The sequence below is a fragment of the Elephas maximus genome, chromosome 6 (genome assembly GCF_024166365.1).
Source record: "Elephas maximus indicus isolate mEleMax1 chromosome 6, mEleMax1 primary haplotype, whole genome shotgun sequence".
Taxonomy (NCBI): Eukaryota; Metazoa; Chordata; class Mammalia; order Proboscidea; family Elephantidae; genus Elephas; species Elephas maximus.
The window spans coordinates 108974786-108993295 of NC_064824.1; the positions used below are offsets into that span (position 1 = coordinate 108974786).

General features: G+C 36.8%; 1 protein-coding gene across 1 annotated transcript in view; it reads left to right on the forward strand.

Annotated features, from left to right (window-relative positions):
* The window catches only part of CPS1 (carbamoyl-phosphate synthase 1), a 132474-nt gene that overhangs the window by 19706 nt on the left and 94258 nt on the right, over positions 1-18510 (forward strand). Inside the window, exons 2-6 of the mRNA XM_049888995.1 lie at positions 4662-4771; positions 8223-8367; positions 9489-9578; positions 11473-11529; positions 15358-15450. Of these exons, the coding sequence (XP_049744952.1) occupies positions 4662-4771; positions 8223-8367; positions 9489-9578; positions 11473-11529; positions 15358-15450 (495 nt within the window). The remainder of the gene's footprint in view (positions 1-4661; positions 4772-8222; positions 8368-9488; positions 9579-11472; positions 11530-15357; positions 15451-18510) is intronic.

Here is an 18510-nt window from a genome sequence, read left to right on the forward strand (position 1 = left end):
TTAACAAAACAGACCGAATTCTCTACACACATGAAGTTCAGTTTCTAGTGGGGTAAGATAGATAATAAATAAGACATTACGTACTATGTTAGAAGACAGTGAGTGCTGTGAAGAAAGATAGAACACACTAAGAAGATGGGGGTGCTATGTCCTGCAATTTTAAGTGGGGATATCAGGGTAGGCCTTGCCAGGAAGATGAGCAAAGACTTGAAGAAATCTTTATATTTAAGTTCAAAATTTGACATGAATTTTCTTTTTAATTTTTATTACTTAAGGCATGGATGAAAAAGAAAGGGTGGATTCTTTTTATTAAAGAGAAAGCTTTCAAAGGAAAGGCTGATATTTTATTTATCTTTGTGTCTCCAGGGTGTTTCAGTGATACTCTTCTTGAGGTTTCCTCTGTTTTACAATGCATGCACATATGTAATTACTTTACTAAACAGGGGGACTGGGGACATCTATCTGTGTATCTCCAGAGCCTAGCAAGATTCTTGGCACATGGTAGGAGCTCAATGATGCCTGTAAATTGAATGCCTAAACTATCCTATTGGCATATACATTTTTATTAAACATATTTGTCGTGATTAAAAAAAAATTGCCATTGAGTCAATTCCGACTCATAGCTACCCTATAGGACAGAGTAGAACTGTCCTATAAGGTTTCCAAGGAGCAGCTGGTGAATTTGAACTGCTGAACTTTTGGTTAGCAGCCGAGCTCTTAACCACTGCACCACCAGGGCTCTGATATTTGTCATGATAGAGATTCTTTATTTTATAGAACTTATATTTACAGAATCCTTTGGTAACTTTTTCTGACATCTACAAAATTTACCTACTTTTCTTCATTAAAGCTTCCTTTATACTTTCAGCTTTCAAAGTATCAAAGCGCTCTGACAGTAGGCACCTAAATTATAACTTAATATTGTAATCCAATTCCTAGGCTATGGACCTCTTTCTCATAGGACTGAAGCGACTAAAATATCTGACGATGATAACAAGGTGATTTCTCTTTGACTCAGTGGAATGAAATAGCATTTGGGGAACTGTTAGCTAGAAAAAGGGATTCCAAATAATAGCTTTTCGTTCAGAGTTCCTCCATGAATTCATAGATTAAGTCAATTGGCACTCATCATTTTAAGCTCGTTGGAGGCCAGTGTAGTTAAGAGGAACATAAAGGGTAGTATAGGCAATAAATAGAGCCTTGTAACAATATAATATGTAGTGGAAAAGAGGTTTGGAAGATCTATGAAAGCTATCCAAAAAAAAAAAAAAAACCATAATTAAAGGAGCAAAAAGACATATTGAATACAATCTCAGGGACTATTTCGGGCAACAGTAAATGTCTCTTCAAATATATCTTTTGAAGGAGGAGAGCAAAGTACAAAACTAGTCCCACAGAGAGGAAGAGAAAAAAAAAAAAAACCCAAAACAAAAACAAATAGAATTGTAGGAACAGACTAACAACAGTTGGATTTGGATTTGTTTTTGTTAATTTTTACCTTTCTTTAAAATAATTAGATGGTGTCTGATGCAGACAATTTGAAATTCTTAGATGAGAAGAGGTTAGAGAAAAGCAAGACAAAAACAGAAACAAAGGTGATATTTTAGGGAGTGCTGGTTCAGAGCAGGGTTTAGATAAACGAGTATATAGAAAACAAGTGAAATTCACAGTTCAGTACAAACTTTGCCAATTAAGTATAGTTAGTTCCATCAAAGTTACACATTGTTTAAGAAAATGTTTCTTTCCTTCCTTCTATTTTGTAAAAGCAAGTAGGCTACACATGACTTCCTTAAGAACAGAAAAGAATACTTGCAGTAAAAAATATTTTTTGACAGTGAAGTTTTACTACTTGGATCAAAGATTTTCAGCTAGTGAGACATGTCAGACTTACTTGGGGTGTTTTACCAACAATCACATACCTACTGAGAAATCACCATAGATATCTGAATAGCCTATGATAGGTAGTTTGGGAAATACACTAAATATTATCACTTTTATTTTCTAAAGTCATCAATCCCTGTCTTGAATTATAAGTAGGACAAATAACAATTGACAAATTAAAATAGAATAAGAATATCATGTTATTAGAAGAAGTGACCTGCAATGGTGGCGATTCTAGATACAGAAGCCGAATTCAGAACTTTTGTGTGAAGTCGATCTCTGCCAGGGAAGTTTTGTCTTTGCTCATACTCAATTGATTAGTTATTGTGATTTTCTTTGTACTGAGTAATGCCAAAAGCTTTTTCAGTTTAATGGCTAGAAGGCAAACAGTAACTATTTAAAGATAAAATGCCAAGCTTGAGACCTCAAACACTGGTTCCAAGGCTGTGGATAAAACAAAACCTTATCTCAACAGCAAACTTGAATAGCTATTTTTTTGTAGTGAGCCTTTATAGAAGCTAGGGAATATTATTAGCTTGAAGAAGGCATTTCTGTAAGGGTTAAATTAATGATACACGTAAGGAGGAACTTTCTGGGGCTCCATCTTGTTTTCTTATTAATTTTTTATTTCAAACAGATTCTAATATATACAAAAGTTGAGTGAATAGCATGACAATCTTTCTTGCTTCATCAATTTCAACTCATGGCCAAACTTGGCTCATCTATATCCCTACCTAGCCCTCCTCCCAGATTATTTTGAAGCAAATCTCAGACATTGTATTATTTTATTCTTAAATATCCCTATATATATCTTAAAAAAAAATGACACTTAAGAGTAGAACCACAATACTAGTATCATCAAATGTCAATTTATTATTCAAATTTTATCAATTATCTCAAAGATATTTTTCTTCATAGTTTTTTTTAATTGCTTTTCATTTAAGGCCTATATGTTGCAATTGGTTTATATGTTGGTTCCCTCTCTATCTCTTCTAGTTATGTGGTGTCAAGTTGATTCCAACTCATGGCAATCCTATGTGACAGAGTAGAACTGCCCCGTAGCGTCTCCTAGGCAGTAATCTTTACATGTCTTGTAATCTTTACAGGGTCACCATGAGTCAGAATTGACTTGACAGCAGTGGGTTTAATATTTACAGGAAGGAGCCTTGGTGGCAGAGTGGTTAAGTGCTTAGCTGCTAACTGAAAGGTCAGTGGTTCAAACCCACCAGTGGCTCTGTGGTAGAAAAAACTAGGAGATCTACTCCTATAAAGATTACAGCCTAGGAAACCCTGTGGGACAATTTTGCTCTGTCCTGTAAGGTGCTATGAGTGGGAATCCACTCAACAGCACACAACAACATCAGTCTTTGTTGGAGCAGATCGCCAGGTTTTTGTCCCAAGGAGCCGCTGGTGGGTTTGAACCAGTGCTATTGACCTTTTGCTTGGTAGCCTAGCATTTAACCATTGCATCACCAGGGCTCCTTTCTCTCTCTTTAGCTTTTTTTGATTTTCCATGTGATTAATTTGTTGAAGAAACCAAATAGTTTGTCCTATAGCATTTCCTAAAATGTCTAGATTTTGTACCTAAAGATTTAATACATTTCTCTGTCTCCTGAATTTTATGAAAATTGGGAATTATATCTACATTGTTTTCACAATAGAATTTAGAGAATTTATGATGAAAGGATGATGGCTGCTTCTCAGATAAATTTCTCTAATTGTCCCTTTTCTCAGCCAAGACTTTTATAGAATCTGGTTCAAAGATTAATATGGCAAAGTACTCAAACTCAGCAAGCCTGTAGTCTAAAGCAGGAACAAAACATGGATATAATTAACTATGTAATAAAGAACAAAATAGGATATGCTTTTAGAATGTTATGCAGTGCCTCTACGTAGGAGGTTTTGTATCAGTGTTATTAGGGTAGTAAAGTTTCGATGCTTTCCTGAACATAGAACCCTTGTAGAGAGGGCAGCCTGTGGGGCAGCTCCATCAGGCACACAGCTCTCCGGGACGCGACTGGGTAGGAAACCTGGGATGTTCCTTCTAGCTCTGGGCTTCAGATTGTTGATGACCTGTGTGCTATAGTTCCGGATGTTTTGCAAACTCATGAACTTGCCTTAAAGCTATGCTTGAGCAAAAAAAAAAAAAAAAAATGTTGATGACCTGTGTGCTATAGTTCCGGATGTTTTGCAAACTCATAAACTTGCCTTAAAGCTATGCTTGAGCAAAGCTAAGGAATATTATGGAGGAGAAGATAGACACATAGCATTTCAGCTAAGTTGAAGTATTTCCGGCTTGTCAATAACTCTATTAACACTCTTAAAACAGATGATGTATCGACATACTTCTGTTCCTTTCTCAAGCAAAACCAAACCCAACACTTGCCGGTGACAAAAGACATTGATTTGAAGAAAAGTAACAAGTATTAGGAGAGTAACTCCAAATTTGGGCAGTATGGTGTCATTCGATATACTATGCACTTATTTAAGGACCCCTGGTGGCCCAGGGGTTAAAGTGTTCAGCAGCTTGAACCCACCATCTGCTCTGTGGGCGAAAGATGTGGCAGTCTGCTTCCGTAAAGATTTACAGCCTTGGAAACCCCACGGGGCAGTTGTGTTCTGTCCTGTAGGGTGGGTATGAGTCAGAATCAATTCGATGGCAGCGGGTGGGTTATGCACTTTTTTAATATGCTTGAGTGTTGTACTTTTGGAGTTTTTTTTCCGACTAGTTGTGCTTTATATTTTGTATTCTGATAAGATTTATGAAACTGTTTCTTTAGGCACAGACAGCGCATATTGTCCTGGAAGATGGAACTAAGATGAAAGGTTACTCCTTTGGCCATCCATCCTCGGTTGCTGGTGAAGTGGTTTTTAATACTGGCCTGGGGGGGTAAGTAATGCTTCTATTCCAGGATTCTATTCTTTCTCTACGTAAAAAAATAACTGGATGAGCTTACTCATGATGGGAACTTGAAATCACCCCACAATAACAAGATTACATATTGTCCTGACATTGCATGGTGCCTTGTGCATAGCTTACTGCAGCCATCCCGAAAGGAGTATAGACGTGAACTCCCTGCTGCTGTAAATGAAAGAGAATGTGGCCACTCTGATGGGCCCCTGAAAGAAAGAACAACATTAATTCTAGCAATTTATGTTGAGAGGGCACAGTTTATATGGGTTCACTGAGTGGCTTCTCAAGTAGAGGGATGACTCTGAATAGGGTGAAAATTGGGGCAGGAGAGAGGCTAGGTAGCACTTTGTAGTGCCCTTCCATTACTAAAGAAAGTTAAGAGTCACCATTGCACATATAATTTGAAATACTGTGAGGAGATAAGTATGTGTTTGGTATATTATATAATTTTGCACTTTAATAAGAAAGGATCAATAGCAGATACATTTGTTGTTTTAGAATAATCAGTGGGAGAGCAGGTACACGGATACAGTGTTTTCAGGATTTATCAATTGTTACTCCATTTAGCATTTAAAATCTGTTGTTAGATGTATAACAACTAAGGCAAGAGTTGGTATAGAAATTATGTAGCTGGTCTTACCTAGTCAACAAATGTTTGTTCATCTGGGAGCCAAGAGGCTGAAGTTTTGGTCTCAGTTTCAATGATAAATCATTATGTGAAATTGAGAAACTCATTTACCGTAATCTCTCTAAATCCTACTTTCCTCATGTAAAAAGTGATGGGTCTGGATTAGATAGTAATTTATAGCTGGGGATTCAAAAAATTGAGTCTTAAAAATAAGTAGATTAAGCATTTCAAGACTTTTCCATTAGAGATTCAGTAGACTAACCTTTCTATAAAATATTTGATATACTTTTTAGGAAACTTTTGAAGACAAGGAAGCATTGGGTTAGCTGATGCTGAAGATAATTGACTGACCGAACTTTCATTATATTAATATACATCCTTCTCTAAACTCTTGGCTCTCTGTGTGAAGAATATCAGATAATTTTTTTTTTAGTAGTTTCACTGGTGAAAACATTAGATTACAGTGTATGAAACCTGTTTGCAAAGTTTTGCTTCAGAAGGTAATTATTTAAGCTTTTCGACAGCACTAATTACTAGCTGTGTTAATATACCTGCCAGCAAACAACTGTTTAATATAGATCAGAATGATGGAGGGCACTAGAGTTTTCTTTCTTGTGATAGATTACTGGTAATAAATCTTGTCACATCACAAAAGGCAAACAGGACCTGATGGATTAATTTGCCTCCGACACTGTAGTACTCTCGGACAAAAAAAAAGCTGTGTTTATTCATTTACTGGAGAGAGTATTATGAGCACGTGTTTAAAGGGGATGGCCAGTTCTTTTATGCAGAAAAAGAAGAAAGGGAAATACAATTAAATTAATTAAAGGTTTTTTTGATGTAGAAGAAGGCCTTCATTTGTAAGATTAGTCCATAGACCCTGCTTCCCACTGAGAAATGCTTTCATTCATTATGTGTCTCACTCAGTGAGGTGGTTGATAATTAAGGGAGTTACTTTTGTTTTCATCTTCAAGAAATGCATTTATATTGTGTATAAAACTTGGTTAAAAACGGATTAGTTCCTGACAGGAGAGGCATCTGAGAAATTAGCTGATGGGGATTGTGGATAAATACTGCAGCACTTTAGTCACCTTAGGGAGAGCTGAGCCAAAAGACGAAGCATTCTATTGACAAAGTTAGTTCTGATAGGAGCTAATCTGGAAAGGGTTGAAGAATTCATGTTGACTGCTGCCTGAGCTGAACTTTACTGTTTCAAGGTTGTCGATTCTGTCCCCCTCAGCACCTAAATTCACTTTCAGAAGTAATCCACATGAAAGATGTGGTTTAACTCATTCAGCAGAAAGTGAAAATGTAAGGGGGGTGGGGGCGAGGAGGACTGAATTGAAACACATTCTGGGGCACAGGATAAATGTAGATGTTGTTGTTGTTGTTGTTAGGTGCCTCGAGTTAGTTCCGACTCATAGTGACCCTATGCACAACAGAACGAAACACTGCCCGGTTCTGTGCCATCCTTACCATCGTTGTTATGTTTGAGCTCATTGTTGCAGCCACTGTGTCAATCCACCTCGTTGAGGGTCTTCCTCTTTTCTGCTGACCCTGTACTCTGCCAAGCATGATGTCCTTCTCCAGGGACTGATCCCTCCTGACAGCATGTCCAAAGTATGTAAGACACAGTCTCGCCATCCTTGCCTCTAAGGAGCATTCTGGCCGCACTTCTTCCAAGACAGATTTGTTCATTCTTTTGGCAGTCCATAGTATATTCAATATTCTTCACCAACACCACGATTCAAAGGTGTCAACTCTTTTTCGGTTTTCCTTATTCATTGTCCAGCTTTCACATTCTTATGATGTGATTGAAAATACCATGGCTTGGGTCAGGTGCACCTTAGTCTTCAGGGTGACATCCTTGCTCTTCAACACTTTGAAGAGGTCCTTTGCAGCCGATTTACCCCTTTTTTTTAAATGTAGATAGCCCCTGGTATTTATGGAAATAATGTTTCTTAAGTTTTATTTTACACACATACACACACACATGCACATATATATATATATATATTCAAAACTTTGAAATAAATCCTTCCCGCATTGCTCCCTAGCTCTACATTATTATTTTAAAATAATTACTCAAAATCTTTTAACCTAGAAGTCAGAGATGCTTCTGGTATTTTTTGTGGGACAATTTTTTTTTTCTAAGCTGATAATAACTCCCAAACTTATATATTACTTTCTAAAACGAAAAGATTTTTAAAACCAGCTTTATTGAGGCATACTTTTGCATAATTGAACACCCTCATTTTAAGTGTTCAATAAATTTTAATCAATATATACACCTGTGCAACCACCACCATCACAGTCAGGATACTCTCCAGTATTCTAAAAGATATTTTAAAAATAACTTCCCAATTTTTGACAGTTAATATTTTGCTGGAAATGGCAGCTTTCAACTGCAAATGAAACTTTGGACTCAGAGACATCTGGTAGGCTAGGGGAATCTTCAGGATATCTGGAGACTTTAAACAGAGAAACTATGGAGGGTTTTTTTTTTTTTTTAAGGAATTAAAAAAAATGAAAGAAATTGAAGGAATGAAAATTGTATGGGAATATTCTCTAATACTTCTGAGTTGTTTTTTCTTTTTCATATCATTCATATCATGATGTAAATGTCCATATTGTATCAGGAAATTTCCCTAGATTTGCTAAAATCTGGAGATAAGTCTGTGGGATTTTAACTTTATGTCTTCTAGTTTGTAAGAGCCCGATAATTCAGAGCATGCATGTAGATTGCAGTTTTGTATTTTTATAAATTTCTTGTTGATAATTGTTGGCATCTTTATCCAGGTACTCTGAAGCTATCACTGACCCTGCCTACAAGGGACAGATTCTCACAATGGCCAATCCTATCATTGGGAATGGTGGAGCCCCTGACACTGCTGCACTGGATGAACTGGGACTGAGCAAATATTTGGAGTCTGATGGCATTAAGGTAGTAACAGAGAAGGCAGTTTAAATAGTCTCAATGTGGGGAGTATATAGTTGATTCCTTTTTAAGAATCTAAGAAGGGCAAAGTTGCCCCCTTGATATTGTAGAAAAAAAAATTACACTCATGTTCTCAACCTCATTCCTAGGTATATGAGAATAATCTTTAGCTTGACATTATTTTGAGAATATTTCTCTGAACACTTTGCATTCATTCTTAATGTGTTGGCTAAAATTTGGAAAAATGTTGTTATAAGTCCTAATAACATGGTAAAGGAACTGGTGATGAGTCATCTTTTAAAATCAGTTTGGTAATCAACAGTGTACCAGCAATTTGCCTTTTAGTCTAATCTTTTTTAGGGGATGAATAAATGATAGCTTATATGACTGCTTGAAAGTAAATACATGAAGTTTTCCTAGTCAAGACAACTTTGGGTAACATCTTAGGAATGTGGGCCATATAAACAATTTTGAAAATTTGTATTCCAAATTCCTCACTCTATTTTTTTCTTCTCTGTTTTTCTTTTCACCACCCTATTCTGATCATTTAGCTAAGCTCTCAACATTTCCCAAAAATTTTAATGAAGTGCTCAGCCTCCCGTAAGTGTAGATTAAAAAACAAACAAACAAACTTTTATACTTCATGTACATTACACAACTAGTTATTAAGTAGCTTATTGGTAAATTTCAGGTCAGACCTAATAGTTTTAGTATAAGTCTAACCCATGCTTTTCTTACTGGTAAACCTTTTGTTGTTAGCTTGTTTTTTTTTTTTAATGTACTTTGAATCTTCCATGATCACCAAAGCATAGAGTAGGAAAGAGTGTAAGATATGAAACAATTCAGCTGCCTCTAATTACAGGGTGCCAAGAAGGCTACCTTAACTTAGTCTGGGAACTAAGCAAGCCAGATAAGCCTGGTCCCTCATATGATAATTAAGAGAAAAAAAAATACATATGAAGACAAAATTATTGTTTAGCTTTCTTTCTTTAAGCCTCCAAAATTTTTAGCCTTACATCAGTGGACTTAATAAAGCCTTTAAAAATGCAAATCAACTCTCAAGACTAATCACAAAAGTTGGAAAATATTTTGTGATCACACCTTAAAATAACTGTTTGTCTTTCTAGGTTGCAGGTTTGCTGGTCCTGAATTACAGTAATGACTACAACCACTGGCTGGCTACCAAGACTCTAGGGCAATGGCTACAGGAAGAGAAGGTGAGAAACATGATGAGGCATCTAGCATCAACTAAGGACTGATTGATGGTACCCTTGGAAAGTTGGCAAGGTGTATGTAGATTTGAAAGGGCCAAGCAGATGAGGTACAGTTTTTGGTTCACAGTCGATGAATACAGATGCTCTATTTTATTGCTACTATTATTATTATTTCATTTGGAATCTCTCTTAGAGAGATATTTCTTCTACTGCAGGCAGAGCTATCTGGGCTTACCCTTTTCCAAACCTTTACCCAAAAAAGTACCACCTATTCTCAGTTTAACCACTAGGTGACACTCTTACATGCTCGGTAGCATATCTCATCTGGTAAAGGGAGTAGAGAAAATTTTAGTTTTGAAGTTACTCTCTTGAGCAATTTAAGGTCCCTCCTTTATCTGGGATCTGTTTATGTAACTTGCTTCATGGGTTCAAGTGTGACTGTGCAGCTCCTGCAATTCTTTCATACGATACTTTCTTCATCTTTAGTTACTTGTGAGCATAAACAGATTATGACTAAGTCTCTTCTGGCTAACTGTAACCATTGCATGGTAAACAATTAGCTATAACTTCATTTGAAATAAAGAAAAAACATTTTATGAAACCTTATCTGATACCTTTCTTACTTTAAGTATTATTTTCTAATCCAAATAAGAGGAGTCTTTTGGTTTGAGTGCTACAAGTACTTAAAATCAACTGACCTGCTAGATTTTGCTTCATCTCCAGTGTTGCTGCAGCTGCTTTTTGTTGAATTACTGATGAGCCTGTAACTGACAGGATATTATTCTCAAAGAGCTCTACCTTTTCAATGAATATCTATGTATTACAGCTAAATATTGCCTCCTCCTGCCACATCAAAAAACCTTGATCTTGGCTTCCTGGTTTTCATTCTTTCTAAATCTTAATGAGAGAAGAAGGCATCTATATCATCTCCTGGGCCACTACTGTATTCTCTGAATCATTATCTGGACTTACCTCCATTACCAAGACAGTTAATTCCTGTAACGGTCATTCGGAGACTCCTTATTTTATGGTACTATTAGTTTTAATGGTTCCTTTGTGTTATTTAGGGCACATGATATTATAGCTGCTATGATATTATATAGCTGCTTCAGGTCAGACCTAATAGTTTTAGTATAAGTCTAACCCATGCTTTCCTTATTGGTAAACCTTTTGTTGTTAGCTTGTTTTTTTAAAATGTACTTTGAATCTTCCATGATCACCAAAGCATGGAGTAGGAAAGAGTCTAAGCTATGAAACAGTTCAGCTGCCTCTAATTACAGGAGAGGACAAATCACTCAGGTTATTGGTGGCAGAGCAGAAATTAGAACCTGGTTTTGGGATTCTTAACTCATTGCTCTTTCAATATACCACATCTTTTTCTAACCAATCTCCTCAAAGAAACTGTGTCATCTTATCGGCTCATAGGATGGGCAAGTTTTAGTATTGCCTGACTACTCAATAAGGTCCTTCAGAGATATTTGTTGAGTGTCTATACTATGCCAGGAACATTTTAGCTCAACACTTGGATATGCGTATGATTTACATATGGTCACTTAGGAAGATCACAGATTTCATTATGTATATATATGTTTGTATATATTGCTGCTTATTTAACATCCTGAATTAAAAGTAACAAAACTGCAGTAGCAGGAGATTGATGTTCAGAATTTCTTACTTTTTATTACTAGTAAGGGCCTTGATATGAAGACTCCAGTGCCAAAGTGGAGAAGCAATTTACCGTGTTCTGACAACACAGTCACCCTGGGTCAGAGGAAAGAAGGAGTGGGAAAATTATTTACTGCTCAAGAAGATAGATGAGGCTAAATTTGTAGCTTGAAAACAGTAGCTGAATCTAATTTCCTCCAATTTCACTGTGACTACAATTTTTTTCTTGCAGGTCCCAGCAATTTATGGAGTGGATACAAGAATGCTGACTAAAATAATTCGGGATAAGGTACGATCACCATCTTTAGCCAAATCTGTGCTTCTTCACAGATATTTTTGCCCCCTCAGGGCCTGAGGGATCTGTGAATATATAAAGGAATGAATCCAGCCATTTCTGCTGTGTGGATCTCTGTAATTTTTGTTTTAGTATTTCTAACGTAATCTTCAAGACTGAATACTTGATTGGTATGTTCATTACTGGATGGCCTTGAGATTTTTTTTTTTTTTTTTTTGAGATTAATTCCCCTGGCAGGAGTTTACTGAGTGCCCTCTATGTGCTCGCTGTACCAGCCACCTCTAACCCAGGGAAATAGAATACTCTGTCTAGGCATTTATAATTCAGCTCATGTGACAGGACTCATTTTAGTGGAACAAGTGGAGAAGGTAACTGCATGCATAACACTTTTGTCTAAATTGAATACCTACTTGCTGAAGAATGGAAACCAAAATGTACAGTATTGGTGCTGTTATCTGCTTGTTCCTCCTAAAGGTGTTATCTGTGAAATTAGTGAGTTATGTTTCGAGAGTGTGCCAGATAAACACAGAACGAGCTGCCTCAATGACATTGTTTTTCTTGGGGTTGTACCAATGACCAAAGTGATAAAAAGAGAGTTTACCTGAGCTTTCATATCCCATCATTGTAACATCTGACCCCTCCTCTGAGAATATTTGATCACCACCTGCTTGCTCCTTCTTGTTATAAGACATTGACACTATTTCTTGTTTCCCTTACTGGAAGCCTTCATATCTAAAATCAGAAAAAAAAAAAAAAGAACCTCTGCCTCACAAATCTTAGTTAAATTCTCCAAATACACTGAAAGTTTTCTCACTGAATTATGTTACATAAAAAATAATATACATGGTACAATTTGAAAGTACATCTATGAAACAGATTCTTCAAGAAGATCTGCTGTAGATTTCTTGTTTGAATATTTATTGACACAGGATCTCGGTAAAGAGAAAGAAACAGCAGCTTTGAAACTAAGGACATGGACACATAACCATGGCCAAAGGAAACTAGTGAGATTTTGTGAAACGATTCTACCCTCTACCCCTGCTTTTATTTTCTCCCCCATGACTTTCCTGAGAATAGATGCTAGTAAGATTCTTTATCCCTAGTAAATTCTTGCATTTTCTTAACCTAGTGATGTGATGGTTGCAGTAAAAAATGATGAGGCTACCTGGGTGGGGAAGGAATAAAATTGAGATATTTGATTAAGGCTGCATGTTTGGCAGGTTGAATAAAAGGTAGTCAGACCTAATGATCAGAGAAAACTCTTGACAAGACCACACGGAATTCGTTCATGTGATATGCCAATTTAAGGTGAACAGTCCTTTTATCAAAGGCAGTTAGGTTTTCAATATTTGGTTGAATAGTTTAGCACATACAAAATAGTTGTTGTTAGGTGCCGTCGAGTGGGTTCTGACTCATAGCGACCCTTCGCACAACAGAACGAAATAGTGCCCGGTCCTGTGCCATCCTCACAATCATTGTTATGCTTAAGCCCATTGTTGCAGCCGCTGGGTCGATCCATCTCATTGAGGGTCTTCCTCCTTTTCATTGACCCTGTACTTTACCAAGCATGATGCCCTTCTCCAGGGTCTGGTCCTTTCTGACAACATATCCAAAGTATGTGAGACAGCCTCGCCATCCTTGCTTCCAAGGAGCATTCTTGTTGTACTTCTTCTAAGACAGATTTGTTCTCTCTTTTGGCAGTCCATGATATAGTCAATATACTTTTGAACACCACAATTTAAAGACATCAATTCTTCTTCGGTCTTCCTTATTCATTGCCCAGCCTTCATATGCATATGAGGCGATTGAAAACACCAGGGCTTGGGTCAGGTGCACCTTAGTCTTCAAGGTGATATCTTTGCTTTTCAATACTTTGAAGAGGTCTTTGCAGCAGATTTACCCAATGCAATGAGACTTTTGATTTCCTGACTGCTGCTTCCATGAGTGTCGATTGTGGATCCAAGTAAAATGAAATCCTTGACAACTTCAGTCTTTTCTCCATTTATCATGATATTGCTTTTTAGTCCAGTCGTGAGGATTTCTGTTTTCTTTATGTTGAGGTGTAATCCATACTGAAGGCTGCAGTCTTTGATTTTCATTAGTAAATACTTTAAGTCCTCTTCACTTTCATCAAGGAAGGTTGTGTCATCTGCATAACACAGGTTGTTAAATAGTAGTTTTGCCTACTATATTTGATTACGAGGTGCTTGTTCATATTTATTCATATTTAAAAATATAGTGTACTTTCACTTCTGTTAGGCTAAGGTTGAAAAGTAAGATTGTATTTCATCCACCATGCTTTAAGAAAAAGAAAATAAGAACTGAGAATCAAATTCCAAAGTAAGGAATTCATAAATACAGTCACAGGGATTCTGCAGCTTGGATTCTAAAAGTAAGTGCAGACCACCATGAATTCAGGGCTTCAAAAAAGTTCATTCCAGTTCAAACCCCTGCTGAGAATCTGCATTTCTAATAAGTGCCCAGAAAGGCATACATATGAATCACTTGGGGGATCTTGGTAAAATGTAGATTCTGATTCAGTATATCTGGGGCAGAAATGTAAGTTCTCGGTAGGGAATTTGTTAGAAATACAAATTCTCAGCAGAGGTTTGAACTGGAACAAACCAGTTTGAGGAGGTGAAAGATGGTTTCTAGTTAGTTTTCCCAGAATTAGAGACAGCAGTCTGTTTTAACAATAGTGCTTATATGACAATCATGTCTGAATTACATGGTGGCACTTTCTACCCTCGCTCACATGGTCACAAGTGATTTCTCTGCTAAGGAAAAAGTTTAAAAGATAAAGGATTCCTTCTATGTCCTTTAATGTAACAATTTATTAGTAGAAAGGCAAATCAATAAATTATTTTAACTTTTTTCCTTAATAAAATCTTGATTACTAAATATATATAACATACCATCTTCTCAAATAGATCAAAGTTAACTTATTTTTATTTGTTAGTAAGTTTTATATTTCTTTGTTAAGTATGTAAATCTCAAAATGCAGCTAATAAACATTTACCATGTTTCAGCTAGTGAGGGTAATATGTGAAAACTTCATAAAGGGTTAAATATTCTTTAAAATTCTACCCTTAGGGACACTTGGACATTAACATGTCCAAAGCCATAAACATTTTCACCATCACACTTCAAAGTTTATGGTTTATGTAGGATTTCACCAGGTCTTTGAAACGGTTCAGTCTGGTTCAAACTCCTGCTGGTAATTTGCTTTTCTAACAAGTTCCCAGGAAATTATACAGAAGAACCACCTGGGGATCTTGTTAAAATGTAAATTGATTCAGTATATCTGGAGTGGAAATGAGCTGGAGTGAACTGGTTCCAAGCCCTGGATTTTACGTTCTTTTGTGTGTGTGAATTAATTTTAGTATCATAAGGGAGTTATGTTGCCTTTTTTTCCCCTAATTTTCTTCAATTTTTAGATTTCTTTTTTCTTCTCGACATATTGTTGTGTCCACCTCTCCCATGAAATATCTATGTGTCATATGCACTAAGGAATAGGTACTCTACACGTTCCAATACAAACCTGCCTGGAATCTGGAGACCCAGATTCTTGTGCCTTTTGACTTTGCCTATCCCAGGCATCTGACACAGCACTAGTAATACTGATTGTATTTCCCACAATGTACTTTGCAAATTACTTCATCCTTCCAGTTGGAGAAGGTGAAGATCCGCTGCTGATGATTAGGAGTAGTTATTTATAAAGACATCTAAGTCTTGGAGCAGCCGTTTAAGTCCCTGTGACTTTATCCTGTCAACGCCTTCATTGTAGCTCACTTTTAACTGTCTATTTTTTTAATTTGATAGGGTACCATGCTTGGGAAGATTGAATTTGAAGGTCAGTCTGTGGATTTTGTGGACCCAAATAAGCAGAACTTGATTGCTGAGGTTTCAACCAAGGTAAGGGATTTTCCTTTGTATTTGCTATTTTTATTTGATTGCCTGTGGACATATGGTTCCTTTCTTGCAATATCAAAATCTTTGTTTCGACGGAGGTAAAAATGATCTCATACCAACTAAAGTACATATCACAAAATTAGTGCATTTAAAGTTAGTAACTTTTGCTTATGAGGAAACCTTCATGCCCTGATCTAGAGGCTGTTTACTATTATTTGAGCTTTTTTTTTCCCTTTCTGGTTCTCCAGCTCAAGGCTTTAACAACATCAAATAAAAGAAGCATCAAATTGCTATCGGAGGGCATGGTAATGATTAGGAGTCAGAGCTAATAGTCTGCTAGAAAGCTGAGAGACTGAAACTGTGTAGAAATCAGACCCAGTAACCAGAGTCTGGGCTCATTTCGTGCAGTGAAAAATATTCCTATACACTGAAGATTTATAGTTCAGTTAAAAAAGTAAAGTTCATAATGATGACTGTGTCACCCCAAAGTGACATATATTAAGAGTACATTTGCAAGAAGGTATAGAATAAATTTTAGAAAGAAGTCCATTGGGTTTGATTGAATACCTATCAATGTAGGTATGAGTCTCTAGAACTAAGTTCTCTGTCCTCTGGGAGTGTAGATCCTGGTAAGGAAGGAAACAAGTAAATCACCATGCACAAATCCTATGATAGATACTCTTCTTGGAGTGTGTTCAACGGAGCCACAGGGCACGCATGGGGCAGCATCAAAATGGAATAGTGGTTGAAGGAAGGTTCTGCAGAGGAGGTAGGCTTGTTCTGAGACTTAAAGTACAGGTAGTAGCTAGGTAGATGGAGAACTAGGGGAACTGAGTTTCAGGCAGGAAAAACAGCATGTGTTGTTAAGAGGCATAGGAATATGAAACAACATGGTGTCTTTTGAAGAGTTATGTGTAGTTTGGTATGGCTGAGCCAAAGGAATTCCACATATTGATGAGTGGCCAAAGGTAAGTCTGGAGAGATTGACTGGGCCTAGATATAGAGGATTTAGTATGATTGGCCAATCAACAGTACTGGAAACTATTGAGAACTCATTCGGTGTCATTTTGGAGCAAAGTACAACTGGATGAAAGAACAAATAACCAGAGGGTTATTGGAGTTAATCAGGACAGAACTCATGAGAGCATGAACTGAGCGGTAAAGTAGCAACAGGAAAAGGGATAGCAAGGTGGATTGGAGAAATGAGAGAAGGAGGTGATGAATATGACCAGGTAAATGGTCATCCTATTTTCTTAGTTAAGGATTTCAATAATTTGGGCAAGCACAGTGATTATTTCAATGGGAGTTCAAGATGCCTATGGGATATCGAGGTGGAACATTGTTTAAAGAAAAATTTTTGGTGCACTTAGAAATTTAAAGGGTGGATTTCTACCCTCTGGTTTTACTGCATAAAATGGCAGATATAACAGAATTTTATTTTCTTTGGATTCTGCATTTGGCTACCATAGTGCTTTGTTGCTGATGTTGTTAGTTGCCGTCAAGTCAATTCCAACTCATGGCGGTCCTTTAAATGTGGAGAATTCATGCCTTTCTAAACCCATTTGAGGTGGTCTGGCTCCATCTTGGGGTTTATTTTCACTGTAGGAGATATGTCTTCAAATTTCTGTTCCAGTACGAGTGGGGCAAAAAAGGGTCTCATAGTGGAAGTCTATTTTGAAAAGTAAAAAGTGAATGCTATTTCTACAAAAGTGATTGAGGTCTTTGGAGAGGAAGCATAGGGAAAAGTACTTGTGGACACAAAATTTGATTTTTAATAGATTTATTCAACATGAAATTTTATTCCTAGGCATAACAGTCATACACACTCTCTTGCCTAAGATAGTTCATGGTTACCGTGATCCGTTCAGAGTAGTCTTAGGGGAAAATAATAATAGCTAACATTTTTCGAACAGTTAATTCTTATAAAATATCACCCATTTCACAGCTGTGGAAACTGAGGCTTAGTCCATAAATCTATTTAAAAGTATATGTAACTTGCCCAAGGTTACATGGCCCACCCAGCCCACTGCTACATAGCTAGCATCAAACAGAACTCGAGTGAATCCAAGATCTCTGTGCTTGTCCCAGGGCTTCAAAATGGTTTGTTCTGCTTTGACCCCCTGTTGATAATTTGCATTTCCGTCCCAGATGTACTGAATCAGAATCTACATTTTAATAAGATCCCCAGGTGATTCTAACTTGATGTTATTTGGCCTTCTGTTTTGGTGGTGGTTTGTTTGAAAAACTCCATTTCTTGGATCCTACTACATCCACCCAAGAAGTTTCCTCAAGGCTCCCTGTGAACTTATTTCCTTTTCCACCCACATTTGGAAGAATCAACATGTTTGCATATTGTATTTCTCTGCCTGGGATGCCTTTCCTTCTCTCTTTCCCCCTCTTACTTTCAGGTAATTAGCTTCAAGCATCAGCTCATTGTTCCCCTGTGAAGCCTTCTCCGAATACTCAGCCTTTGTATTCCATGTTATTCTATAAATACCTTTATTATAATAAGGATCAAATTGTATTTAACTCCTTGGAAGGATGCTTTCTCTCATTAGCCTACAGTTAGTTCTTTGAGAAGAGAGGGCATAACTTTCTTATCTGCCTCCCCAACACTTACCATTGTGCTTGTCAGTACATGCTTTAAATAATAAACGAACAAAACAATTGGCAAAGACAGTAACTGGTAGTCAGAGTTGTTGGGAAGAAGCTGTAGATTCTTTTTCGCCATCATATTTCTATTTTAGTTGATATTTCTGATGGTTCTATTATTTTTGTTATTAATGTAAAATCATGATTATTACTAATAGCTATTATAAGTTACATTAATAAAAATAAAACAGATAACGCATATTGAGTCCTTTCTATGTACCAGGCATTACTGTAAACATTTTACGCTGATAAACTTATTCAGTCCTCACTGAAATCCTATGGGAATAGATAATACTCATATCTCCATTTCACCAAAAATGAAAATGAGATTGAGATTAAATAACTTTCTCAGGGTGAACATCTACCAGGAAACTTATATCTAGGAAGGCTGGCTCCAGTCTCTACCTCTTA